General features: G+C 45.4%; 1 protein-coding gene across 1 annotated transcript in view; it reads left to right on the forward strand.

The window, feature by feature from the left end:
- Positions 1-1,279: 1,279 nt before the first annotated feature.
- The window catches only part of LOC129698740 (obg-like ATPase 1), a 130,978-nt gene continuing 109,625 nt past the window's right edge, over positions 1,280-22,632 (forward strand). The window contains 3 exon segments of the mRNA XM_055637958.1: positions 1,280-1,442; positions 1,891-2,006; positions 21,809-21,952. Coding sequence (XP_055493933.1) covers positions 1,906-2,006; positions 21,809-21,952 — 245 coding nt within the window. The 5' untranslated portion in view covers positions 1,280-1,442; positions 1,891-1,905.

The raw sequence follows: 22,632 nt of genomic DNA on the forward strand, positions 1-22,632 counted from the left end.
GCATCCTGCTTGCCTGCTAGATTTTCACTTACTGTAACTGCAGGAAACATGTTCCCGATGTTGGGGGCATTCAGAACCATGGGTCACAGTTTAAGAATAAAGAGGGGGCCAGTTAGGACTGAGATAGGAACAAACTTTCTTCACGCAGAGAGTTGTGAATCTGTGGAATTCTCTGCCACAGAATGCAGTGCAAGCCAATTCACTAGATGTTTTCAAGAGAGAGTTACATTTAGTTCTTGGGGCTAATGACATCAAGGGATATGGGGATAAAACAGGAAAGAGGTACTGATTTTAGATGAATAGCCATGATCATATTGAATGGCAGTGCTGGCTCGAAGGGCCGATGGCCTATTCCTGCACCTATTTTCTATGCTTAAGTATATGGCAATAAAACTCGATCACTTGATTTTGAAGCATTCATGCATGGTGGATGTATAATGCAGTCATAGAGTGATACAGTGTGAAAACAGGCCCTTCTGCCCAACTTGCCCACACCCGTCAACATGTCCCAGCTACGCTACCTGCTTTTGGTCCATACCTCCAAACCTGTCCTATCCATGTATCAGTCTAACTTTTTCGTAAATGTTAGGATGGTCCCTTAAAAAGTTACCTCTTAAAAATACTTCATACAAAATACATTGAAATCATACTTCTACAGTGCACTAAAACATGATTATAATACATCAAATTTCAAAAAGTTCCTACCCTGAGAGGGGGGACACTCTTCTTCCACACCCTCTCCCCACTCGGTTGCTCCACCCTCACTGGGTACCCCCAAGGCCAGTGATCAGTGATCCCTTTTAAAAACGCTCCAATCCAATTTAAAGCATATATATTGCATTCAAGTGTAAATTAAAAGACTCGCTACAGTATGCACCATATTGCACAATTTCAAGCTGAAAAATGCAAACGTTCCATACCAATGGGAGGGGGACACACCCCTCCCCTCCCCCCCCCCGGTCGCTATGCTCCCTCGGGCTTGGTCTCTCGCAATTTCTCACTCCCAACTCTCACCCAATGTTGGCAGCCCTGTGTAACATGACCTCCCAACTTCTCTACTCGAGGCCCTGTACTTCATTGCCTGTTGAGATACTTGATACATAAGCTGCAATAACTAAATATAAACGATGGCGACGGTGAACCCTGATTAGTTTACTCTGTGAAACAGCAGTGGGAGGTTATATATATTTTTTGCTTCTTCTAACCTCCCCCCAACTTTCTTCCCACACCATTTACTTCCTCCACTGATTTGCAATTGGCTTGATGTGAGCCAGTGAGCGGGTGCCGCGTGTGCGCAGGCGCCGGCTCGCCCCTCCTCCTGTGGCCGCTCGGTCGGTTGGTCGGTCGGTCGGCGCGTGTAGTGTGCAGAGCGGCGGCGTTTTAACTCAACAGTTAAACTCTCAAACACACCGCCCCCTTCTTCCCTCGCTTTTTCCAACCAGGTGAAACCCGCGTTTTGCTGCTCTGACAGCTCGGTCTCCGCGGCTCGATCAGGCGGCGTGTGTTTTATGTGTGTTGTAGTGAGAGGGTTGTCCAGGCCTTGCCGGGGAGTGCGGGGCCTGCGGCGGCCGCCGGCGGCTTCCAGAGAGGAACCCGAGAGGAGACCGAGCTGTTGGTCTCATTAACCGGTTGGTGCAGAGTGGAGCCAGTGGTGAAGCGGCAGCCTCTGAAAGGTGACATGTCAGCACTCAGCCATTAACCCACTGGTTATAAATAGCACGAGTCTGCTCCATTTGGACGAGTAGAGAGAAATCCACCGCTTCTTTACTCAAATCAGTTTCAGCATAACGGTGATCAATTCTGACATTAGTTCTGAAATTACAGACATGTTATATTTATATATAAGTCGCTGATTGTCAGAAATATGTAACACAGCTGTTATTTTGACAGCTTGCCATTTAGAACATGCCTCCAAAAAAGGCAGACGGTGAACTGAAGGCACTACCCATCATTGGACGATTTGGTACCTCGTTGAAAATTGGTATTGTTGGATTGCCAAATGTAGGGTAAGTTATAAATATTGTCAATATTACTTTAATTTTAACACATTTTATATTACCAATAATTACCAATAGTTTGGGATAAGTGGCAGTGATTATGATTGACGGATCTAATTAACACTGCTGTCTCAATGTTCATCTGACAAAATATAGCTGTGGGCCCAAGGCTGCTTTAACTTTTATGAACGCAGTTTGTTTTTAAAACATGATGTTCTTGAATTCATGGTAGTCTTATGTCACCAATTGTTCAGGATCAGTAACAAATTGTAGTTGGCTAACAACGAATGGTTTAATTTTTTAAATGAATGCAATTTTTTTTTTAAACTTAAAAATCAAGTTTACTTGTCTTCATGATGGGAGTTGTAAACTATTTACAAGTTCTTCTGGTTCATTTTTGAATTAAGTACTTGTGAACTGATAATTTAACTGCCATAGTTAAAAAGTCAGTTTAAGTTCCATTGTAGTAGATTTTTAGGTAAAATCTTATTCGGTCTATAAATTATACTTTAATTATACCTGACATTAGTTCATTATATTTCATGAGTACTCGGGTTTGTTTGAGCTCAAGCAGCTTTTTGCGAATAAAAGCAAAAAGAGAAGTCCTTGTTATTTGTGGGGAAGACCCTGCGAGAAATTAAGGGTAAACAGGTAAGAGAACGGTGTCATTTCAAGATACAATTATCAAAAAAATTCTGCATAAAGGGGGTGCTGCCTGCCCCTTTTTACCCCCGCAAGGGGCGTTGCCGCTTGATATCCTACTGGGGGGCAATGTCCCCTGGACTCCCATTTCTCTTCCTCTTTTTTCATTTTTTCCCCCTGTCTCATGCCTGAAACGTGCACTGTAAACAAATATAATAAACTAGATTAAGTGGGACCCGTTGGGTCTCGTGTTCACACAGGAGGGCTGGTCCCCCGACACAATATTCCACCTCTCCACCAATTACTTCAACCCAAACAACCATTAGCAGTGAATTTTTACTTCAAACCAACCATATTTTCATTTTCAAACCACATTAAGGGCACTCACAGTTGAGTAGACATGTGTTCAGTGTTATTCAGAGCTCAGAGAGACGTGATCCTCTGGCTTCCTCCATCTTGCAGAGACTGAGTGAGGCACACCACTTCCTGGTTTTATAGTCCCTCCCCTCCCTCCAGCAGGGGCAGCAGAGAGAATGGCGAATTTAAAAAAACATTAATATTTCTCTGATTTTTTTTATCGATGGGAAAAATCCTCCGGTCCTGGCAGGCGGAGGGGGGCTCTGAGCGAGGTGGCCAAAAATGACGGCCGTATGTGGCGGCGTTGTCTCGGAAATCGCAGCACAGTGGGCCAAAAGCGGTCAAGATCAGACTTTTAGGAATGTAGATGAGAAAAACGTCTAGTGTGTTCACAAGCATACGTACACATAAAAAACAAACAATAACAAGAGGAGTTGAGTATAGGAGCAAAGAGGTCCCTCTGCAATTGTACAGGGCCCCCAGTGAGACCACACCTGGAGTATTGTGTGCAGTTTTGGTCCCCTAATTTGAGGAAGGACATTGTTACTATTGAGGGAGTGCAGCGAAAGTTCACATGGTTAATTCCCGAGATGGCGGGACTGTTATATGCTGAGAGAATGGAACGGCTGAGCTTGTATACTTTGGAATTTAGAAGGGTGAGAGGGGATCTTATTGAAACATATAAGATTATTAAGGGTTTGGACATGCTAGAGGCAGAAAACATGTTCCTGATGTTGGGGGAGTCCAGAACCAGGGCCCCAGTTTAAGGAAAAAGGGGTAAGCCATTTAGATAGATAGATATAATTTATTGCCACACAACCAGGGTTGGTGGAAATTTGGGTTGAAATTTAGAACGTAGATGAGGAAAAACATTTTCACACAGTTGTGAGTCTGTGGAATTGTCTGCCTCAGAGGGCAGTGGAGGCTGGTTCACTGGATACTTTCAAGAGAGCTGGATAGGGCTCTTAAAGATAGCGGTGTCAGGGGATATGGGGAGAAGGCAGGAACTGGGTACTGATTGTAGATGATCAGCCATGATGGCATTGAATGGTGGTGCTGGCTCGAAGGGCTGAATGGCCTCCTTCTGCACCTATTGTCTATTGTCTATAATAACAATGCAATATAACAATAATAGTTTATGTAGTTCAAAGCTTATTTGAGATTGCAGTGTTAAATAACCTAATGGCTGTTAGGAAGAAGCTGTACCTGGACGTTACAGTTTTCAGGCTCCTGTACCTTCTTCCTGATGGCAGGGGTGAAATGAGTGTGTGGCTAGGGTGGTGTGGGTTTCTGATGATGTTGGCTGCCTTTTTGAGGCAGCAACTCTGGTAAATCCCTTCAATGGTGGGGAGGTCAAAACCTGTGATGGACTGGGCAGTGTTCACAACTGTTTGCAGTCTTCTTCACTCCTGGGCATTCAGGTTGCAACCAGTCAATATGGTCTCTACTGTACACCTGCAGAAGTACAAGAGAATTTTCTCTGACATACAGAATCTCCATAATCTTCCCATGAAGTAGAGGTGTTGATGTGCTTTCTTTATAATTGCATCAGTGTGATGGGTCCAGGAAAGACCGTCAGAGATATGCACGCCCAGGAATTTGAAGCTTTTGACTTTCTCCACCATTGTCCCATTGATATAGACAGGTTTATGGGTCATCATCCTTTCTCTTCCAAAGTCCACAATCAGTTCCCTGGTCTTACAGACATTGAGAGCCAGGTTGTTGTGCTGGCACCATTTGGTCTGTTTAATATTCACATATTAAAATAATATATACAGTACAGTACAGTAAAAAACAAAACGGAACCTACCACCATAATACACGAGAAACGATAAACTATTATATAATTATATTACACTCCTTGTCAAGGATGCATTCAACCCCCTGCAGTGCCCAGCAGTCCCGGAAATTCCCCAGAGCGCCTGTGGACAGCGCGGAGTCCCTCTCTAACACCACGGACGTAACCCTGGAAAAGGGGCAGGCAGACGGCTCAGGCAGAGCCCGTGAGTCACAGCCTGGTGCTGTGACTCACGGATGGTCAGCTTGGCCAGGCCTAGGAGCAACCCAACCAGAACATCCTCGGCCGTACCCTCTCCCCTACGCACAGAGTGTCTGAACATGATGATGGTGGGTGAGAAGTACAGCCAGATATTTAGATATTGGAACACTTGGTAACCAGCTCTTTTTAATTTTTTTTTTTTAATCAAAACATTTATTCAATTATTTAAAAATAATATTTACACTACAATAAAACAAGCCAGAACCCATCACCATAATACAATACAAACATATATCCATAATAAACTACAATACAATAATAATAATAATAATAATACATTTTATTTATGGGCGCCTTTCAAGAGTCAAGGACACCTCACAAAAATTTAGCAGGTAGAGGAAAAACATGTAAGGGGAATGAAATAAATAGTAGAGACATGACTAGTACACAAAGTAAAGACAGAATTCAATACAAAACACAATATGAGGCAATTAATGCACAGATGAAAAGGGAGGGGGATGTGGGGCTAAGGATAGGCAGAGGTGAAGAGATGGGTCTTGAGGCGGGACTGGAAGATGGTGAGGGACACGGAATTGCGCATCAGTTGGGGGAGGGAGTTCCAGAGCCTGGGAGCTGCCCTGGAGAAGGCTCTGTCTCCCAAAACTGCGGAGGTTGGACGTGGATGGAGAGGAGACCGGCTGATGTGGGTCTGAGGGACCGTGAGGGTTGGTAGGGGGAGAGGAGGTCAGTGAGATATGGGGGGGCCAGATGGTGGAGGGCTTTGTAGGTGAGGGTCAGGATTTTGTAGTTGATCCGGTGGGAGATGGGAAGCCAGTGAAGTTGTTTGAGGACTGGAGTGATGTGATGCCAGGATTTGGTGTGGGTGTTGAGTCGGGCGGCTGCGTTCTGGACCAGTTGGAGTCGGTTGATGTAGGTGGAGCTGATGCCAAGGAGAAGTGAGTTGCAGTAGTCCAGTCGGGAGGAGATGAAGGCATGGATGAGTCTTTCAGCAGCGGAAGGTGTGAGAGAGGGTCTGAGTTTGGCGATGTTGCGGAGATGAAAGAAGGAGATTTTAATGACATGGCGGATATGAGGCTCAAGGAAGAGGGTGGAATCAAAGATCATGCCAAGGTTGCGGGCCTGGGGAGATGGGAAGACAGTGGTGCCGTCGATGGTGAGAGTGGGATTATTGATTTTGCTGAGTGTGGCTTTGGAGCCTATGAGGAGGAATTCTGTCTTATCGCTGTTGAGTTTGAGGAAGTTATGTTGCATCCAGGTTTTTATAGCTGACAAACAGGAGTTGATATGGGAGAGGGGGGGATTGTGGGGGGATTTGATGCCGAGGTAGATCTGGGTGTCATCAGCGTAACAGTGGAAGTCCAGGTTGAAGTGGCGGAGTATCTGACCAAGGGGGAGGATGTAAATGATGAAGAGGAGGAGGCCGAGTACGGAGCCTTGGGGAACGCCTTGAGTGACTGTGGCTGTAGCAGAGGTGTGGTTGTGGAGAGAGATGAAGTGGGATCTGTTGGAAAGGTAGGAACGGAGCCAGCTGAGTGCAGAGCCTTCAATTCCGAGGTCTTTGAGTCTGGTGAGCAGGATGTTATGGTTCACTGTATCAAAGGCTGCGCTCAGGTCGAGGAGGATGAGGTTGTTGAGGGAACCTGGGTCAGCAGAGGTGAGGAGGTTGTTGAGGACTTTGAGGAGAGCAGTTTCTGTGCTATGAAAGCCAGATTGGAGGGGTTCAAGTAGGTTATACGCAAGTAGGTGGGAATGAAGTTGCGACGCAACGATACTCTCCAGGGTTTTTGAAAGAAAGGGGAGGTTTGAGATTGGGCGGTAGTTAATGAGAGAGGAGGGATCAAGACCAGGTTTCTTTAAGATTGGTGTGACAGCAGCAGTTTTGAAAGCGGAGGGGACAATTCCTTGGGACAATGAGGAGTTGAAGAGATTAGTGAGGTAGGGGCAGAGAACGGGGAGGCAGGACTTCAGCAGGGGAGTGGGGAGAGGGTCGAGGGAGCAGGTAGTGGGTTTGGAAGAGCTGATGAGGTTGGAGATTTCAATAGGGGTGACCAGGTCAAACTGGGAGAGGAAGCAGTGTGGAGGAGCGGTAAGGAGGTCAGTGGAGATGTTGAAAGGAGGGGCCTTGGTAGGTGGTGGAGTACATGCTGGGGAGTCGGGTACAGGGGATAAAGATTGATAGATGGTGCTGATTTTATCAGCGAAAAAGTGGAGGAATGAGTTGCAGAGATCCGGAGTAGAGGTAGGGAGAGTGTTGGCTCGAGGCTTGAGGAGGTTGCCCACTGTGGAGAAGAGGGTTCTGTGGTTTAGGCAGGGATCGGTGAATATGGAGGAGAGGTAGGCAGATTTTGCAGCAATGAGCAAAGATCCTATAGCAGAGCAAGATAGGCTACTCCTGCTAAATGCAATGGACTGACGTGTAGTACGCTATGGAGGGGATCATGGGCATTTTTCCACACCCATTTTAACAACCTGAGCCTACCTAACCCGACCCGACTCGCACTGTAATCAATGTTGCGGGGCAACAGTTTGTGTGGATTAGATTCATAAATCTGTCAGTTCAAACTTGTCAAGAATAAAATTTGATTCTGGTAATTGTCTTTTTTAATGTTTTTTAAATCATTTCTTTTTAAATGGCTCACAAGCAGTGTTTGAGTTGATTTTGTAGTAACCGGAACCGACCCGACTCGCAGGGTGATTGACGGGGGGGACTTTTTGTGCGTGATTATAGGGTTAGATTCATAATTCTGTTCATAATTCTGTTGATTCTTGTTAAAGAATAAAATGTTTATAAACACACATACATGAAAATTATATAAATGTATATAACACACACAATTATATTTCTTCTAATCCAATAATGAACTTTATTTCAGACTAGACAAGGAACATTAAATAAGAAACATTGTAAACCTCCCTGCAACTTCACACACACTAGGCCTTATCCCCCCGGCACTCTCTCGCCTGCCCCCTTACTACAATGTCCCCCCCACTACTATGCCCTTCTCCTCGCCGCCCCGGACCCCGCACTCTCTCTCCTCGCTGCCCCGGGCCCCGCACTCTCTCTCCCCGCCGCCCCGGACCCCGCACTCCCTCCTTCTCCCCGCTGCCCTGGGCCACACACTCCTTCTCCCCGCTGCCCCGGGCCCCACACTCCTTCTCCTCGCTGCCCCGGGCCCCACACTTCTTCTCCCCGCTGCCCTGGGCCCCGCACTCCTTCTCCCCGCTGCCCCGGGCCCCGCACTCCTTCTCCCCGCTGCCCCGGGCCCCGCACTCCTTCTCCCCGCTGCCCCGGGCCCCGCACTCCTTCTCCCCGCTGCCCCGCACTCCTTCTCCCCGCTGCCCCGCACTCCTTCTCCTCGTTGCCCCGCACTCCTTCTCCTCGCTGTCCCGGGCCCCGCACTCCTCCTCGCTGCGGATCCAATCTTTGGCCGGAAGCAAGATGGCGGAACAAGATGGCGGAGGCAGGTTGCTAAAATGGGTCATAAAATCACCCATGAATCCGCCCATGAACGTACTTCACTTTTGCGTGAGAGTAACCCATCTTGCTCTGCTATAGGATCTTTGGCAATGAGGGCATCTTTGTAGTCAGTGAGGTGGAGTTTGTAAGCTTCAAGGTGGACTGTGAGAGATGATTTATTTGTGAGTCGTTCAAGTCGGCGACCAGTCTGTTTCAGTTTACGAAGTGCAGGTGTGTACCAGGGTGAAGATGTGTTGAAAGTTACGGTTCTTGTTTTGAGGGGGGCCATAGTGTTAAGGGAGGTAGACAAGGTGGAGTTGAGATGGTTTGTGAGATCATCAGGTGAGATGGGGGTTGAGTCCAGGGGGAGAGTGTTGGAGAGCAGGTCAGAGAGATGGCGGGGATCAATGGATTTTAGATTACGGAAGGTGATTTCTCGGAGGAAGCGGGGGCGAGGTGTCGGAGAAGGGATGGTGAACCGTATAAGCTTATGATCAGAGAGTGGGAAGAGGCAAGGATGGAGGTCGAGTACTGGTTGATTTGTGGAGCAGACCAGGTCAAGGATGTTACCTTTATCATGGGTGGGAAAGGTGACGTGCTGAGTGAGAGAGAAGTTGTAAAGTAAAAAGGCGAATTCAGATGCGAGCTTGCAGGTGGGGGAGTCCATGTGAATATTTAAGTCACCAAGTAGCAGCAGACGTGGGGAGAGAGATGAGGCAAGTGTGAGGAGTTCAGTGAAGTCAGATACGAAGGAGGGATTTGGTTTAGGTGTCCGGTAAATGAGGATGACTGTCATGGAGGAAAGGGCTTTGAAGGCGAGGAATTCAAATGATGCTACTGGGGGGAAGGTGAGTTCAGTGATACAAAAATTCTGGTTGAAAATAACAGCGAGGCCACCTCCATGGCGGGAGGGGCGGGGTTTGGAAATGTAATTAAATCCAGGTGGCCATGTTTGATTGAGGGAGAAGAAGACATTGGGTTGTTGCCAGGTCTCAGTGAGCAGAAGGAAGTCCAGAGTGTTGTCAAGGATTAGTTCATGGAGGGCAAGGGCTTTGTTGTTGAGCGACCGGGTGTTGTGGAGGGCAAAGTTGGCATTATGAGAGGGTGGAGGGATGGGGGCAGGCTGGAGAGATCTGAGGTTGTCCCGGTTGACAGTGCGTGCGGTTAGCTGGGATGGGGGGTGACGCAGTTGAGGGGGGGCAGAGCGTGGTAGTGAGCAGATGGATGGATGGAATGGAATGTCCGTGGTTGAAGCAAACAAGCCTGCGCCGAGAGCCTCTGTGGATGAAACGGGGTTGACGCAGAAGTCCAAGCTGTTTAACGACCTGGATGCACGATGGGATGTGGTTGTTGAAGAAACCAGTCATCTGCAGAGTTGAGTATTTGAGCATGATGGTGAGGGTGCAGAGAGGCGTCCAGCGGTGCAGATGGAGAGAGTATCCAGCAGTGAGGGAGCAGAGAGGTTGTCCAGCAGAGCGGGTGCAGCGAGGTGTCGAGCAGTGAGGGAGCAAAGAGGTTGAGCAGCAGTGCAGATGCAGCGAGGTGTAACTATGTTACAATCCTGCGGAGCCCAGCGGTCCCGGAACTCCCTCCCTTTCTAACCTCACCCGGGCACGGACGTAAAACCCTGAAAAAGGGGCAGGCAGACGGCTCGGGCAGAGCCCTCTTCCGCCTGGTGCTGTGACTCACGAATATTCAAATATTAAAATAGTATTTACAATAAAACAAAACACCACCATAATACAAGACGAACAAATATGCTAAGCAACTGCTAAACAACTATATTGCAATCCTTGTCCAGGATACATTCAACCCCCCTCGGTGCCCAGTGGTCGCGGAACTCCCTCAGGGTGCCCGTAGACAGGGCGTATTCCCTTTCTATCCGCACCCGGGCACGGACGTATCCCTGGAAAAGGGGCAGGCAGCCGGCTCGGGTAGAGCCCTCCACCGTCTGGCGCCTTGACTCGCGGATGGCCAGCTTGGCCAGGCCCAGGAGCAACCCAACCAGGACATCTTCAGCCCTACCCTCTCCCCTACGCACAGGGTGTCCAAAGATGAGGATGGTGGGTGAAAAATGCAGCCAGAAGGCAAGGAGCAGCTCCTTTAGGTATTCAAACAATGGCTGCAGCCTCACGCACTCCATGTACACGTGGTACACAGACTCTTCCAGCCCGCAAAAGTGGCAGGCGGCTGGCGAGTCTGTGAACCGCGAGTGAAACCAGTTGCAGGGAACACCTCGGTGCAATACCCTCCAACCCAGGTCCCCAATGTAGAGGGGGAGAATCCCTGTGTAGAGGGACCCCCACTAGCGCCCCCCTCGTGACCGGAAGGCAACACCGACCGCCACTAGGTGTCTGGACGGTGGACCAGGGCGAGGAAGTGCAGGGTTTGGAGGAGGAGCCTGTACAGGACACGTCTCCCTGCGTCTCGGAGGGAGACGAAGGGTGTCGAGGAAAGGCGGCTCAAATTGTGTGGGACTGGCTCCTGGGATGGATTACGGCGCCTGGGTCCGATGAGTACTTCCGGCTGAGCGGGGGCTTGCTCAACCACAAGTACTCCACACGTTTGAGCCCCCCCGACACCCAGTGGGGCGAGACAAGGACTGTCTGCTCTCACGCTGTCAATGGCATTTGGTAACCAGCTTGGAGGGGATGATGGTATTGAACGCCGAGCTGTAGCCTATAAACAGGTACAGTGCCATCCATAATGTTTGGGTTAAAGACCCATCGTTTATTTATTGCCTCTGTACACAATTTGAGACTGGTAATAGAAAAAAAAATCGCATGTGGTTAAGTGCATATTGTTAGATTTTAATAAAGGTCATTTTTATACATTTTGGTTTCACCATGTAGAAATTACAGCAGTATTTATACATAGTCCCCCCATTTCAGGGCACCATAGTGTTTGAGGCACAGCAATGTCATGTAAATGAAAGTAGTAGTTTTTAGTATTTTACTAGACCAAGTGGGACCTGTTGGGTCCCGTCCCCTCAACGCGCGGTTGCAGGGGGTGTGGTGGGGGCCTGCGGCGTCACACACACTAACCACCCCCACACACACTAACCACCCCCCTTGATATTATATTAATATTATTAATTTGCTCCTTTTACCCATTCCCCCGGCCCTATCCACTCATGCATAGCCCCCAACTCGCAGGCGTGGCTAGAGAAGGAGAGCGAGGGGGGTAAAGATAGCGAGGACAGAGGCGGGCAGAGACAGAGGGCAGGGGGCAGAGGTAACTGGTAGAGGCAGAGGACAGGCAGCGCGAAGAAGCAGAGGGCAGCGACAGAGGCAGAGAGCGGCAGCTACCTCCCCACCATGCGCTGACACGAGGACCCCGAGTGAGGGGGCGAGGGGGTGGGCGGGCGAGCATCGACCAAAGGACCGCGAGTTGGGGCGCCGCTGTCTTCAGCTATGATCTTTGGTCTTCAGTCGACGGCCCGATGTCATCTCTGGCTGCTTCTTTTGAATAATGGGGTGGGGGGGGAGGAGGAAGGGGCGACGTCACTCGCAGTGCAAGGAAGAAGGCACGAAGACCAACTGTGACGTCATCAGCGAACGACAGTCATTTTAAAATTCAATTTTGTCAGATTTGTGAACATTTTCATTAATAACTCGAGAAATAAAGCATGAAATTTTCAGATAAGATGATTTTGGACTCCAGGGGGAAAAATGTCTACCGGAATATGTAAAGAAATTGCATATACTTTGCATGCAATGACTGCTTGAAGTCTGCGATTCATGGCCATCATCAGGTGCTCGGTGTCTTTGGTGATGCTCTGCCAGGCCTGTATTGCAGCCATCTTTAGCTTATGCTTGTTTTGGGGGCTCGTCCCCTTCAGATTTCTCGTCAGCATGTAAAAGGCATGCTCAGTTGGGTTCAGATCGGGTGATTGACTTGGCCACTCAAGAATTGATGATTTTTTAGCGTTGAAAAACTCCTATTGCTTTAGCAGTATGTTTGAGATCATTGTCTTGCTGTAGAATGAACCGCCAGCCAATGGGTTTTGAGGCATTTGTTTGAACTTGAGCAGATAGGATATGTCTATACACTTCATAATTCATTATGCTACTACCATCAGCAGTGGTATCATCAGTGAAGATGTGAGCCAGTACCTTCAGCAGCCATACATGCCCAGGCCATAACACCCCCACCACCATGTTTCACAGATGAGGTGGTATCCTTTGGATCTTGGACAGTTCCTTCTCTCCTCCATACTTTGCTCTTGCCATCACTCTGATATATAAGTTAATCTTCGTCTCATCTGTCCACAAGACCTTTTTCCAGAACTGTGGGTGCTCTTTTAAGTACTTCTTGGCAAACTAATCCGGCCATCCTATTTTGGCAGCTAACCAGTGGTTTCCATCTTGCAGTGTAGCCTCTGTATTTCTGTTCATGAAGCCTTCTGCGAACAGTGGTCATTGACAAATCCATACCTGATTCCCGAAGAGTGCTTCTGATCTGTTGGACAGGTATTTGGGGTTTTTCTTTATTATAGAGAGAATTCCTCCGTCATCGGCTGTGGGGGTCACCCTTGGCCTGCCAGTCCCTTTGCGATTAGTAAGCTCACCAGTGCTCTCTTTCTTCTTAATGATGTTCCAAACAGTTGATTTTGGTAAGCCTAAGGTTTGACTGATGTCTCAGTTTTATTCTTGTTTCTCAGTCTCATAATGGCTTCTTTGACTTTCATTGGCACAGCTTTTTGAAGCCATGTGTCCCAAACAATATGGTGTCCTGAAATGAGGGGACTATGTATAAACACAGTTGTAATTTCTGCTTGGTGAAACCAAAATGTATTAAAATACCCTTTAATAAATCTGACAATGTGCACTTTAACCACATGTGTTTCTATTACAAATCTCAAATTGTGGAGTACAGAGGCAAATAAATTAAATGATGGATCTTTGTCCCAAACCTTATGGTGGGCACTGTAAATATTAATCAGCACTATTTTATTTATTACAGGAGGAAAAGGCTGGTTCTATCATAACGTTTGAGATATTTGGACAAGACCAGGGATAGGTTAGATTTCGAGGGTTATGGGCCAAGCGCAGGCAGGTAGGACTAGTGTTGATGGGGCATTTTGACCAGCATGGGCAAGTTGGGCCAAAGGTTCTGTGTTTTCTTGCTCAATGACTAACATGGAACTAGTTATAATATGGAACTAATTATAAAATGGAATCAGACACAAAATGTTGGAGTAACTCAGCAGGTCAGGCAACATCGCTGGACAAAGGGAATATGTGATGTTTTGAGTTGAGACCCTTTTTCGGAATGAGAGTCAGGGGAGAGGGAAACTAGAAGGATGAAAAGGTACAGAACAAATCAACCGTCACCAATGTTTCAGGAAAGGTGGGGCCTACAATGGTCCATTGTTGGCTGTGGAAGAGGTGATAATGAAGGGATACAAACAGTGAAACTGGCAAGGCAACTCGGGTGGGGTACACTTGCTGTTATTTTTTGATGTTTCTATGTGAGTTACAAGTCAGGAGTACAACAGAATATACAATGAGTTTTTATACACTAATTTTTATGAGTGCGGCTTCAAAGGCGTTTAAGCAGCTAACTTACATCCCATCCATTTTAGATGTTTATTATGACTGCGATGTGTTCCATCTGAAAACCATATCAGTTAATTACTCTGGCAATTCCACCACCATCTTCCAAAGACAAGCTCTGCCAAGGACAAGGGACGCAGGCACATGGGAAATTAATCTGGCTCACTGGGTTCATTTAGTAAACTTCAGAAAAGTGATTATGTCTTCCTTATGTAGTGTAGGCAACACATGGCTCCAGACATTGCCTAGTAACCCGGGGGCAATCTAGGATGAACATAAAATCCTTACATTGAGCATTCCTAAAACAATACTGCATGCCTTTAAAATGGCTGTGAATATCACTACCTTGCCACTTTCGTTTTGATATTTGTTCACATACCCATGATCAAATAAAATACTATAAAAGATGCAAGGCAGTGATATTCACAGCAGTTTTAAAAGCATGAAGTATTGTTCTAGGAGGAGGGAAGATGATGACTTAGAAATTGTGTGGTGTTATTTGTTTCATCACAATGCACCTCTTCGGCTTATTTTCACTTTGACACCAATTTCAGACTGGCAGTGGTGTTTAATATCTGGCACAGCCATCCAGGCTCCTTTATTAGTGAAGCCTATCTCCAGAATGACAGCTGAATAAGTCAATATGCCAGATTTACTGGCCGTGGAAACTTATGGAGTTGGAATGATTGAATAAGTGAACATTTTCAAACGTTGAAAAATGTTCAAAAGGCATCAGATCAATGATGCATTGAATTTTTTTACAACAGTAGAAAACGTTTAAAACAAATTTGTTGCCTCGATTAATTAAATTTCGTAGAGCCCACTTCTATCTCTTGCACATGTTCCTTTCTATTGAAACAAATGAAGTTACTGCTTGTGTTAGGTCAAATCTAATGTTTCAGAGCTCACACTTCCAGTGTAATTGCTGGGAACTGCGGGAAGCTAGCAAACTGTTGATGGGGCCTACTTTAGTAGTGTAATTGAAGTAACATTTGTGAGGATCTTTACGTTTGCAACTTTTGCTTCAGTGGCTGTGAGCGGTGATTGAGATGGTCAGTTTGGGCCTCTCTGCAATAAAGAAAGTTGTGCACTGTTCTGTAACCTAATTTTAATTTGCACTGCTTTTATGCTTGCTCATCTGTAGAAACTTGGGATTGGGTTGAGAGATGAATGAGAAATGAGTTGAGATTGTGCCAAAAGTCATATGGGACTACAATACCATGGTACAGTCTGTCGTGGATAAAACATTTTAGTGTTGCAGCTACAGGGAAAGTGTAAATAAAGAATGCAAATGCTGTTAAGAGATAGATTAGGAGATCGGAAATTCATCCTTGGCATATTAGGTCCGTTCAAGAGTGACAACAGCGGGGAGGAAGCTGTTCTTAAAGTAAGTGCATTATGTTTGTGCACTCAACTCCCACTTAAAATGATGTGCTGCGTATAGATATCAAAAATGAGCATAAGAATAACTGCTGAAATCGTTGTTATTCTAATGCAAATCATTAGTTTTGTATTCCAGGATGTGGTTGATGGGAGCAATGTGGCAACTTGTTAGGGAAAACTCCATCATTGTTCACTACCATTTCACATCAGCAAGGGGGAAGGCTTTTGCATTTTACCTGTCATTTCTTGACAACATCATCTGCAAAATGCCATGGTCGTGACAGTGTTTTGACATTTTCACACTTGGTTCTTCTGTTGTTCATGGGTCATATGGTACAATAGTTTACCAGTAAATGAAATGAGAGGTCAAAAGTTCATTTTCTAAACTGCCACAAAATTATGTGCATTGATGCATGGTTTTCTGATACAAATGGCACTTTCAGCTTTTATTTTAGATTTACGTTGAATATTATTTTGGTTTATTAGCGTTAGGGTTTCCATCCAAAATTGTCTTATGAAAGTGAAGTACATTGCTAAGTGATTATCTTTGAAACATATGAATTAGGTGAAACATGAATGATATGATAACAGCGGATCTAATTTTAATAAATCAATTTCTATCAATTCATTCTAACCTTTTACCTCTATACATTAAGAATCTATCTGCTTCTGCATTGAAAATATTCTAGGACTCTTCCGAGATTTTTCACCAAATCTTTGCTTTAAATAGGTGACTCCATAATTTTCAACAGTGATCCCTAATTCTAGTTTCCCCCACAAGAGGAAACATCCTCTCAGCATTAGCTCTGTGCAGCCTCCTGGGATCTTGTGTTTCAATCAACTTTCCGCCTTATTGTACAAGAGTCCAGCAGAACAAATCGGTGTCTAGAAAGGTTGGTTTCCTCTAACTTAAGTTGGTTGCATTGTTCAACTAATGAGTTATTGTGGTTATGAATATCACTGAATTATTCCTATTGTTGCTATGTAGGAAATCTATGAAATTAATCAATTAAAATATTAAAAATCAATTGTTGCATTGAATGCTGTAAATACATTTCAATAAACTACTGTGATTGAAATGCGTGAAATAACCAGTGTTGATTTTTATTGATAGTGAATCTTTAGATCTATCATCCATGTCAGTGAAATAGCTAAATATCAGAATAATTTGATACACAATGCTTGACTTTAATTATTGACAGTCAACAAATGTGCACGTTCTAAAAGTCAAATCAGTAGTCAATTTTTCCAATTATAAAAACAGATATAACTTCTGATATCTTTCAAAAGTAAAATATTGCAGATGCTTAAAATCTGAAACAAAAAGGCAAAATCTTGTGAGTAATTCCAGCATTTCCCATTTTTAGTTTTTAAATTTTTTTGAAACCACTTTGGTGGAAAAATTAAATGTTGATCCAAACACAGCTGCAGAACTGCCTGTTGCTATATCTTGAGGGATTTAATGTCACTTGGATCTGTTACCCAGCTGTCAATCGTCTTGTGTCTACCTTCCAATGGATGCTTCCATAGTCAGGCATAATTGTACTGATTTGTTTGGTGACAGCCGAATGGCAGTCAGAACTGCAACTTGGAATTTCTGCTGTGACACAACATTTGTTGAGAGCTGCATTCACCTAAATATCACATTTTGAAGTAGCATGATGTTTCTAAAAAGAAGGAAAATCTGAAAAAGTGCAATGTTTGAAAGTTGTTCTCTGTTGTGAACTGTGAAGATAGACAAGTTGCTGGCCTGAATCTTTTGAAGTAGCCAAGTGTTGAGTTAACAGATGCACAGTTTAGGGCTTGAGCAGATGAGCCAAGGTAAAATGGAGAGACAAAACATTTTCATTTCAGTTTTGTTTATTGTCACGGACAGTGAAAAGCTTCTGTTGCTGTTGTATTTTGACAGAATGCTGCACACCTCTTCTCTGTTCAATACAACACCAAAGTTGTGAGCTAGTTTGGCTTAAGATAATTTTATAGATGAAGACATGAAAGTGGGCAGAGACATTGGCTTCTGCCTTCCAACAGTGGAGGAAATTGTTGCCCACAGTTTTTGATGCTGAACAGGTAGTGTTAGTGGTTTTGATAGAATTATGATGGCATAGTTGAACTTGGTAATATTCTGTGTGAAAATAGTTATGGAGTTATTGGTCCTTCAGCCTACCTCCTCTACACTCAATATAATTGCCTGTGTTAGGACCGTATCCATCTATGTCTTTCTTATTGAAGAGCCTGGCAAAATATTTCTTAAACATAACTAATGCATCTATTTCACCACCATCTCTGGCAATGTGTTCTAGATTTTGTTGAGTAAGTCACACATACTCACGGATCTGGTACAACAGTATTTGTTGAGTAACATATACAACACTCAGCAGCATATCAATTCTACCGTGCTGCATCACCAACTAAAAGCACATGTCGGGTTGCGATAGTATGAATGGTGTGGTAGTAGGCGGAGCTTATATTAATAAAGCATTGGTTAGTATGTAATGTAACCAATCTACATCTTTCCTTGTAAGAATAAAAAGTGAAAGCACTTTGCTGGGTGCTGACTGATTAATAATGCGACCAAAAATGCTAATAGCACATACGAGGGAATTCAGGTGGTTCAAACAAAGTCCTTGTATCTAAGGGGCGGCCAACAAACCCGTCCCACGCGCATATGGCACAAATCCGCATCTCTTCCCTTCACCGGGGAGAATATCGTCAAAAATGATGGCGCAAGGATACCCCGCAAATAATTGTTCCATTGTACGCAGAGTTGATGCAAAAGGGCATCTGCAGGAACTTGTAACGGCCAAAGGGGGTGCCAAACGTGGTGAGTTTGGACGAGTCGGGGTCCAGCGGGATCTACCAGAATGAGCTTTTGGCATCCAGAACAGAAAACACAGAGGCACTGCCTAGCTGAGCAGCAAGTTCCTCCACCGTGCGCATCGTGTAGTGCGGGCGTTTGATCTCTGGGGTTGATACAAATTCGGATTTCTTCTTTGTTTTTGTTTATTGCGACCACCATGGGGGAAACCCAGTCGTATGGGTCGGTAACCGGGGCAATGACACCCAGGGACTCCATCCGCTGGATCTCATTGTGTACTCTGTCACGCATAGCATGCGGAATGCGGTGTGGTGCTCGTACCACAGGTAAGACATTTGCATCGGTGACGATATTGTACTTGAGAGGTAGGTTCCCAAGCTTTTCGTCAAAAAGTTCCTTGTACTGGAAAAGTATCTGCTGGGTGGAGCCCTCGGCAGGAGTTATTTGAAGGACAGCTGGCCCGAAAGTGACCAGTCCTAGGTCCTGGCATGCGTCAATGCCAAGCAGAGTTGCAACTTTCCCATGAACAATAAAAAAGTTCAACTTGTGAGATCGTGACGCTAAGTGGCACTGCGACTCAGCTCTTCCAACTGGGTGCACCTCCCCTCCTCCATAAGCTAACAAAGCAGCCAATGTGTTTACAATACGTTTGGCATTCTTGAATCGCGGAGCTGTGGACTTACCCACCATCGTGGAGCTGGCCGAGTTCGTAGCGGGAGGAGCAATGGTGGCGCGCTGCTGCGGCCCGACCCAGGAGATTCGGGGGCTCCAGCCACTGGCCCGGTGGACGGTGACACCGGGAGCCCGTGGGTCCCTGCTGGGAGACCGCTTTTCGGGACTTCCGCAACGGCGACTTCTACCGCCCGAGTTGCGGGGTTGAGAGTGACCTGGAGCGGGGCCTTACATCGCCCGGCGCGGCTTTAAATGGCCGCAGGACTTGTTAGCGCACGTCGGGGGCTCCAACACCCAAGACCCGGAGCGCGGCCTTGCATCACCCGGCACGGCTTTATAATTGCTGCGGGACTTATTTACCATCGCCCGCCGGGGGCTTTGACTCTGACATCGGGAGGAGAACGAGGAGTGCAGGGGAGAGATAAGACTTTGCCTTCCATCACAGTGAGGAGGAGATTCACTGTGATGAATGTTCGTGTAAATTGTGTTGTGTCTTGGTTCTTCTGCTTGTTTGTATGACTGCAGACACCAAATTTTGTTTGAACCTCTGGGTTCAAATGACAACAAATAAACTGTATTGTATTGTATTGTGGTCATGTCTTCCACTGTGAAGACTCGAGTTCGGTATTTCAACCTCGCATGCCTAGGTCATAGATCACTCGAGATAAACATTCTTGGCAGCTGAGCTGCTGCGTGTATACAGACCTGCGTTTCATCCGTAGTCAGGATTGAACCTGGGTTTCCGACGCTGTTGAATTGCTACTGGAGTTAGACAATGTAGAACAAGTTCGAACGGGTGATCGGCGTGGACTTGGTGGGCCGAAGGGCCTGTTTCCGTGCTGTATCCTTAAACCAAATTAATCTAACTAGGTAAAGGTAAGTCATCGGAGGACGCGGGGAGTGTGACACGGGAACAGGTGGGGTTGAAGGGAGGAAGGAAAGTTGGCTGGGACCAAATAGCACGCGCCCCTCTCCTGCATAATCCCAGGCGGCAGATTTGTGAGCGGAGTCTCACTACCGTCCCCTCCCGAGTGTCCCATCCCTGTCCGGGGGCGGCCGGAGATGTCCGGGGTGACGGGAAACCGGCTCAGAGCAGTGGCGGCCCCAGGCTTAAAGCCAGCGCTAACTCCAGCTCAACTCTGCTCCGACGCCCGAGGAACCCGTTCCCTGACTGGCTGGGGACCGTCAGCTGCACCTCTCGCCTTATCCAGTGGCTGTCGGTTAAGCCCTTCAGAGAGAGAGAGAGAGAGAGAATGTCCTCCAACGCTGCTGGGAAAGCCTTTTCGGAATTCCAGAGGGTGGGTTTGTGAAGTGAGGTAGAAATAAAATCGAATTCATATTCATAAAAGAGCGACGCCTGTCCGCTATTGAGTTAACAGAATTCTTGATTAATTCATTGGTAGAATACTTAACAATTTATGCACTGTTTATACAGCCAGCGCTTCGTTCGCTTTTCTTTCTCACGAATGACCTTTGACAAAACCCTCTATTCCTTGCGTTTTCCAGAATACCAAACTCACTTATTCCTCTGCCATACTTGTCCAATTTTCTTTGAAACAATGGCAACTTACTCCGTTGCACACACAGTAAAATACAGTTCTAATGACTTCCAAAATAATATCTGTACTTTCCCTTTTTGGGTTAAGGCATCGAAGGTATCTCTAGATAAAAATTAGCAGTGAAAACAGTTATTACATTCTGTTGACTTTAATGAATTTAAAACAAGAAGCATCTTTACAGTGGATGATGAGTCCTGTTGGGTAATCCCTATAAAATTTTCAGTAATAACTGAATTTGGATGTAATTTAATGTCATTTAATTTGCATTGCAAGTGAGTAAATGTTAAAAAATATGGGTATGAAATGAAGTTGTGCTTAATGCATGTTGCAGGGTCAATGGTGTGTTATTTCTCGCTTTTGAGCAAGTTTGTACTTTTAAAATGCTATGGATCAGTGCAAATTCATAGAAATATAAGAAAATAGAAGAGCAGGCTGCCCAGCCCTCTGAAGAAGGGTCTCGACCCGAAAAACATCGTCAATTCCTTCTCTCCATAGATGCTGCCTCACCAGCTGAGTTTCTCCAGCATTTTGTGTCTACCCCCAAGCCTACTCTGCTGTTCAATGTGATATGATTGATCTACCCCAAGCCTTATCTCCTCTTCTGTGCCCCCTAATTCCTCAATTCCCCGATTTTCAAAAATGTATCTATTTGCTCTCTAAATATTTAGCCATCGTAACCCTTTGGTGCAGCCCCAAATCTTGTAACTATGCCCCCTAGTTTAAGATTTCCCTGCTTGTGGACACATCATGTTCACATTTACCCTGTCATGCCCCCTAAAGAGCTTGTATGTTTCAATAAGACCACCCCCCAACTATTCTTCTAAACTCCAAAGAATAGATTTCTTTAGGTGCTTGTGACAGAACTATTCTCTACTAACAAGGCCGAAAGTAGAAAAGCATTACTTTATTTAGCACTAATACTAGCTTGCGTAACACACAAGGTGCAATATAACTAGTGGAGCAATCATCTGAGAGTAACGGCCGTTCACATTGTAGATGGTGCACACTGTGCACTGGTGGTAGAGGGAATGAATCTTTAGGCTGCTGGGTGCTGTATCAGCCAAGCAAGTTGTTTATTCTCTCGGCTTCTGATATTGAGTATTGTCAGGCTGTTTTGTCTCTCCGTTTATGTTGCAATATATTTTGTATGAGTAAGATATGTTTAGCATTGCTTATAAAATCTTTAATAAAGTTTTTTTAGTAAACTTGTCCATATCTCTTTGGATAATTGAACCTGTATGCACTATATTCTTACAATACAGATTTGCTATCCATTCATTTGCACTGTATAAAATATTTATATCAAAGTATTTTCTAAAAAGCTAACTTTTTTTCTCTGAAACAGGAAGTCTACATTTTTCAATGTTCTAACCAAGAGCGAGGCAGCTGCGGAAAACTTTCCCTTCTGTACTATTGATCCTAATGAGAGCAGAGTGCCTGTTCCAGATGAACGGTTTGATTTCCTCTGCGACTACCATAAGCCTCCCAGGTATGTTGATTTATTTTTCTTGCACCTTAATAACATTCCTTAGGAAATGCTGATGTTTATTTATTGCATGTCCATTGGCTTTTATTAGACAAATAACGTCAACGAAACACCATACGGGGAGCTGAAAATACATATATAAACAACATTTATGGTTAAATTAAAATGAAACTGAACACCTTATGGGCCTGTCCCACTTAGGTGATTCTCTAGGCGACTGCCAGGGACTAGTTTTAATGGAAATCACCTATGACACCTGGCAACAACCTACGACAGCACCTACGACAGCCTACGACAACCTATGACAGCACCTTCGACAGCCTACGACAGCAAAAATTGTCACCACTGTCGCTGAAAAATGTTCAACATGTTGAAAATTTTGCGGCAGTCGCCTGTAGTCGCCCAAAAAATCACCTGTGGGACAGGCCCATTACTCTGGTTTAATTTGAGGTGCAATAATTTTGTTCCTGATTTCAGGCTACCGTGTTGGGGACAAAGGTTTTTGTTCAGGAATCTTGTATCTGCCCTGCAGTGACAAGGTACCTCAAAGCCTGGCAGGATACTTTAATCTGCACCAATTTCCCCCCCAGTTTCTGCTGCTTGAGATTCTGACATTACGAATTTTTGCCAAGTGAAAATAGTTGTAATAATTGGTAAATATTAAGCAATTGAGCGTTGCAATT

The sequence above is a fragment of the Leucoraja erinacea genome, chromosome 7 (assembly GCF_028641065.1).
Source record: "Leucoraja erinacea ecotype New England chromosome 7, Leri_hhj_1, whole genome shotgun sequence".
Taxonomy (NCBI): domain Eukaryota; kingdom Metazoa; phylum Chordata; class Chondrichthyes; order Rajiformes; family Rajidae; genus Leucoraja; species Leucoraja erinaceus.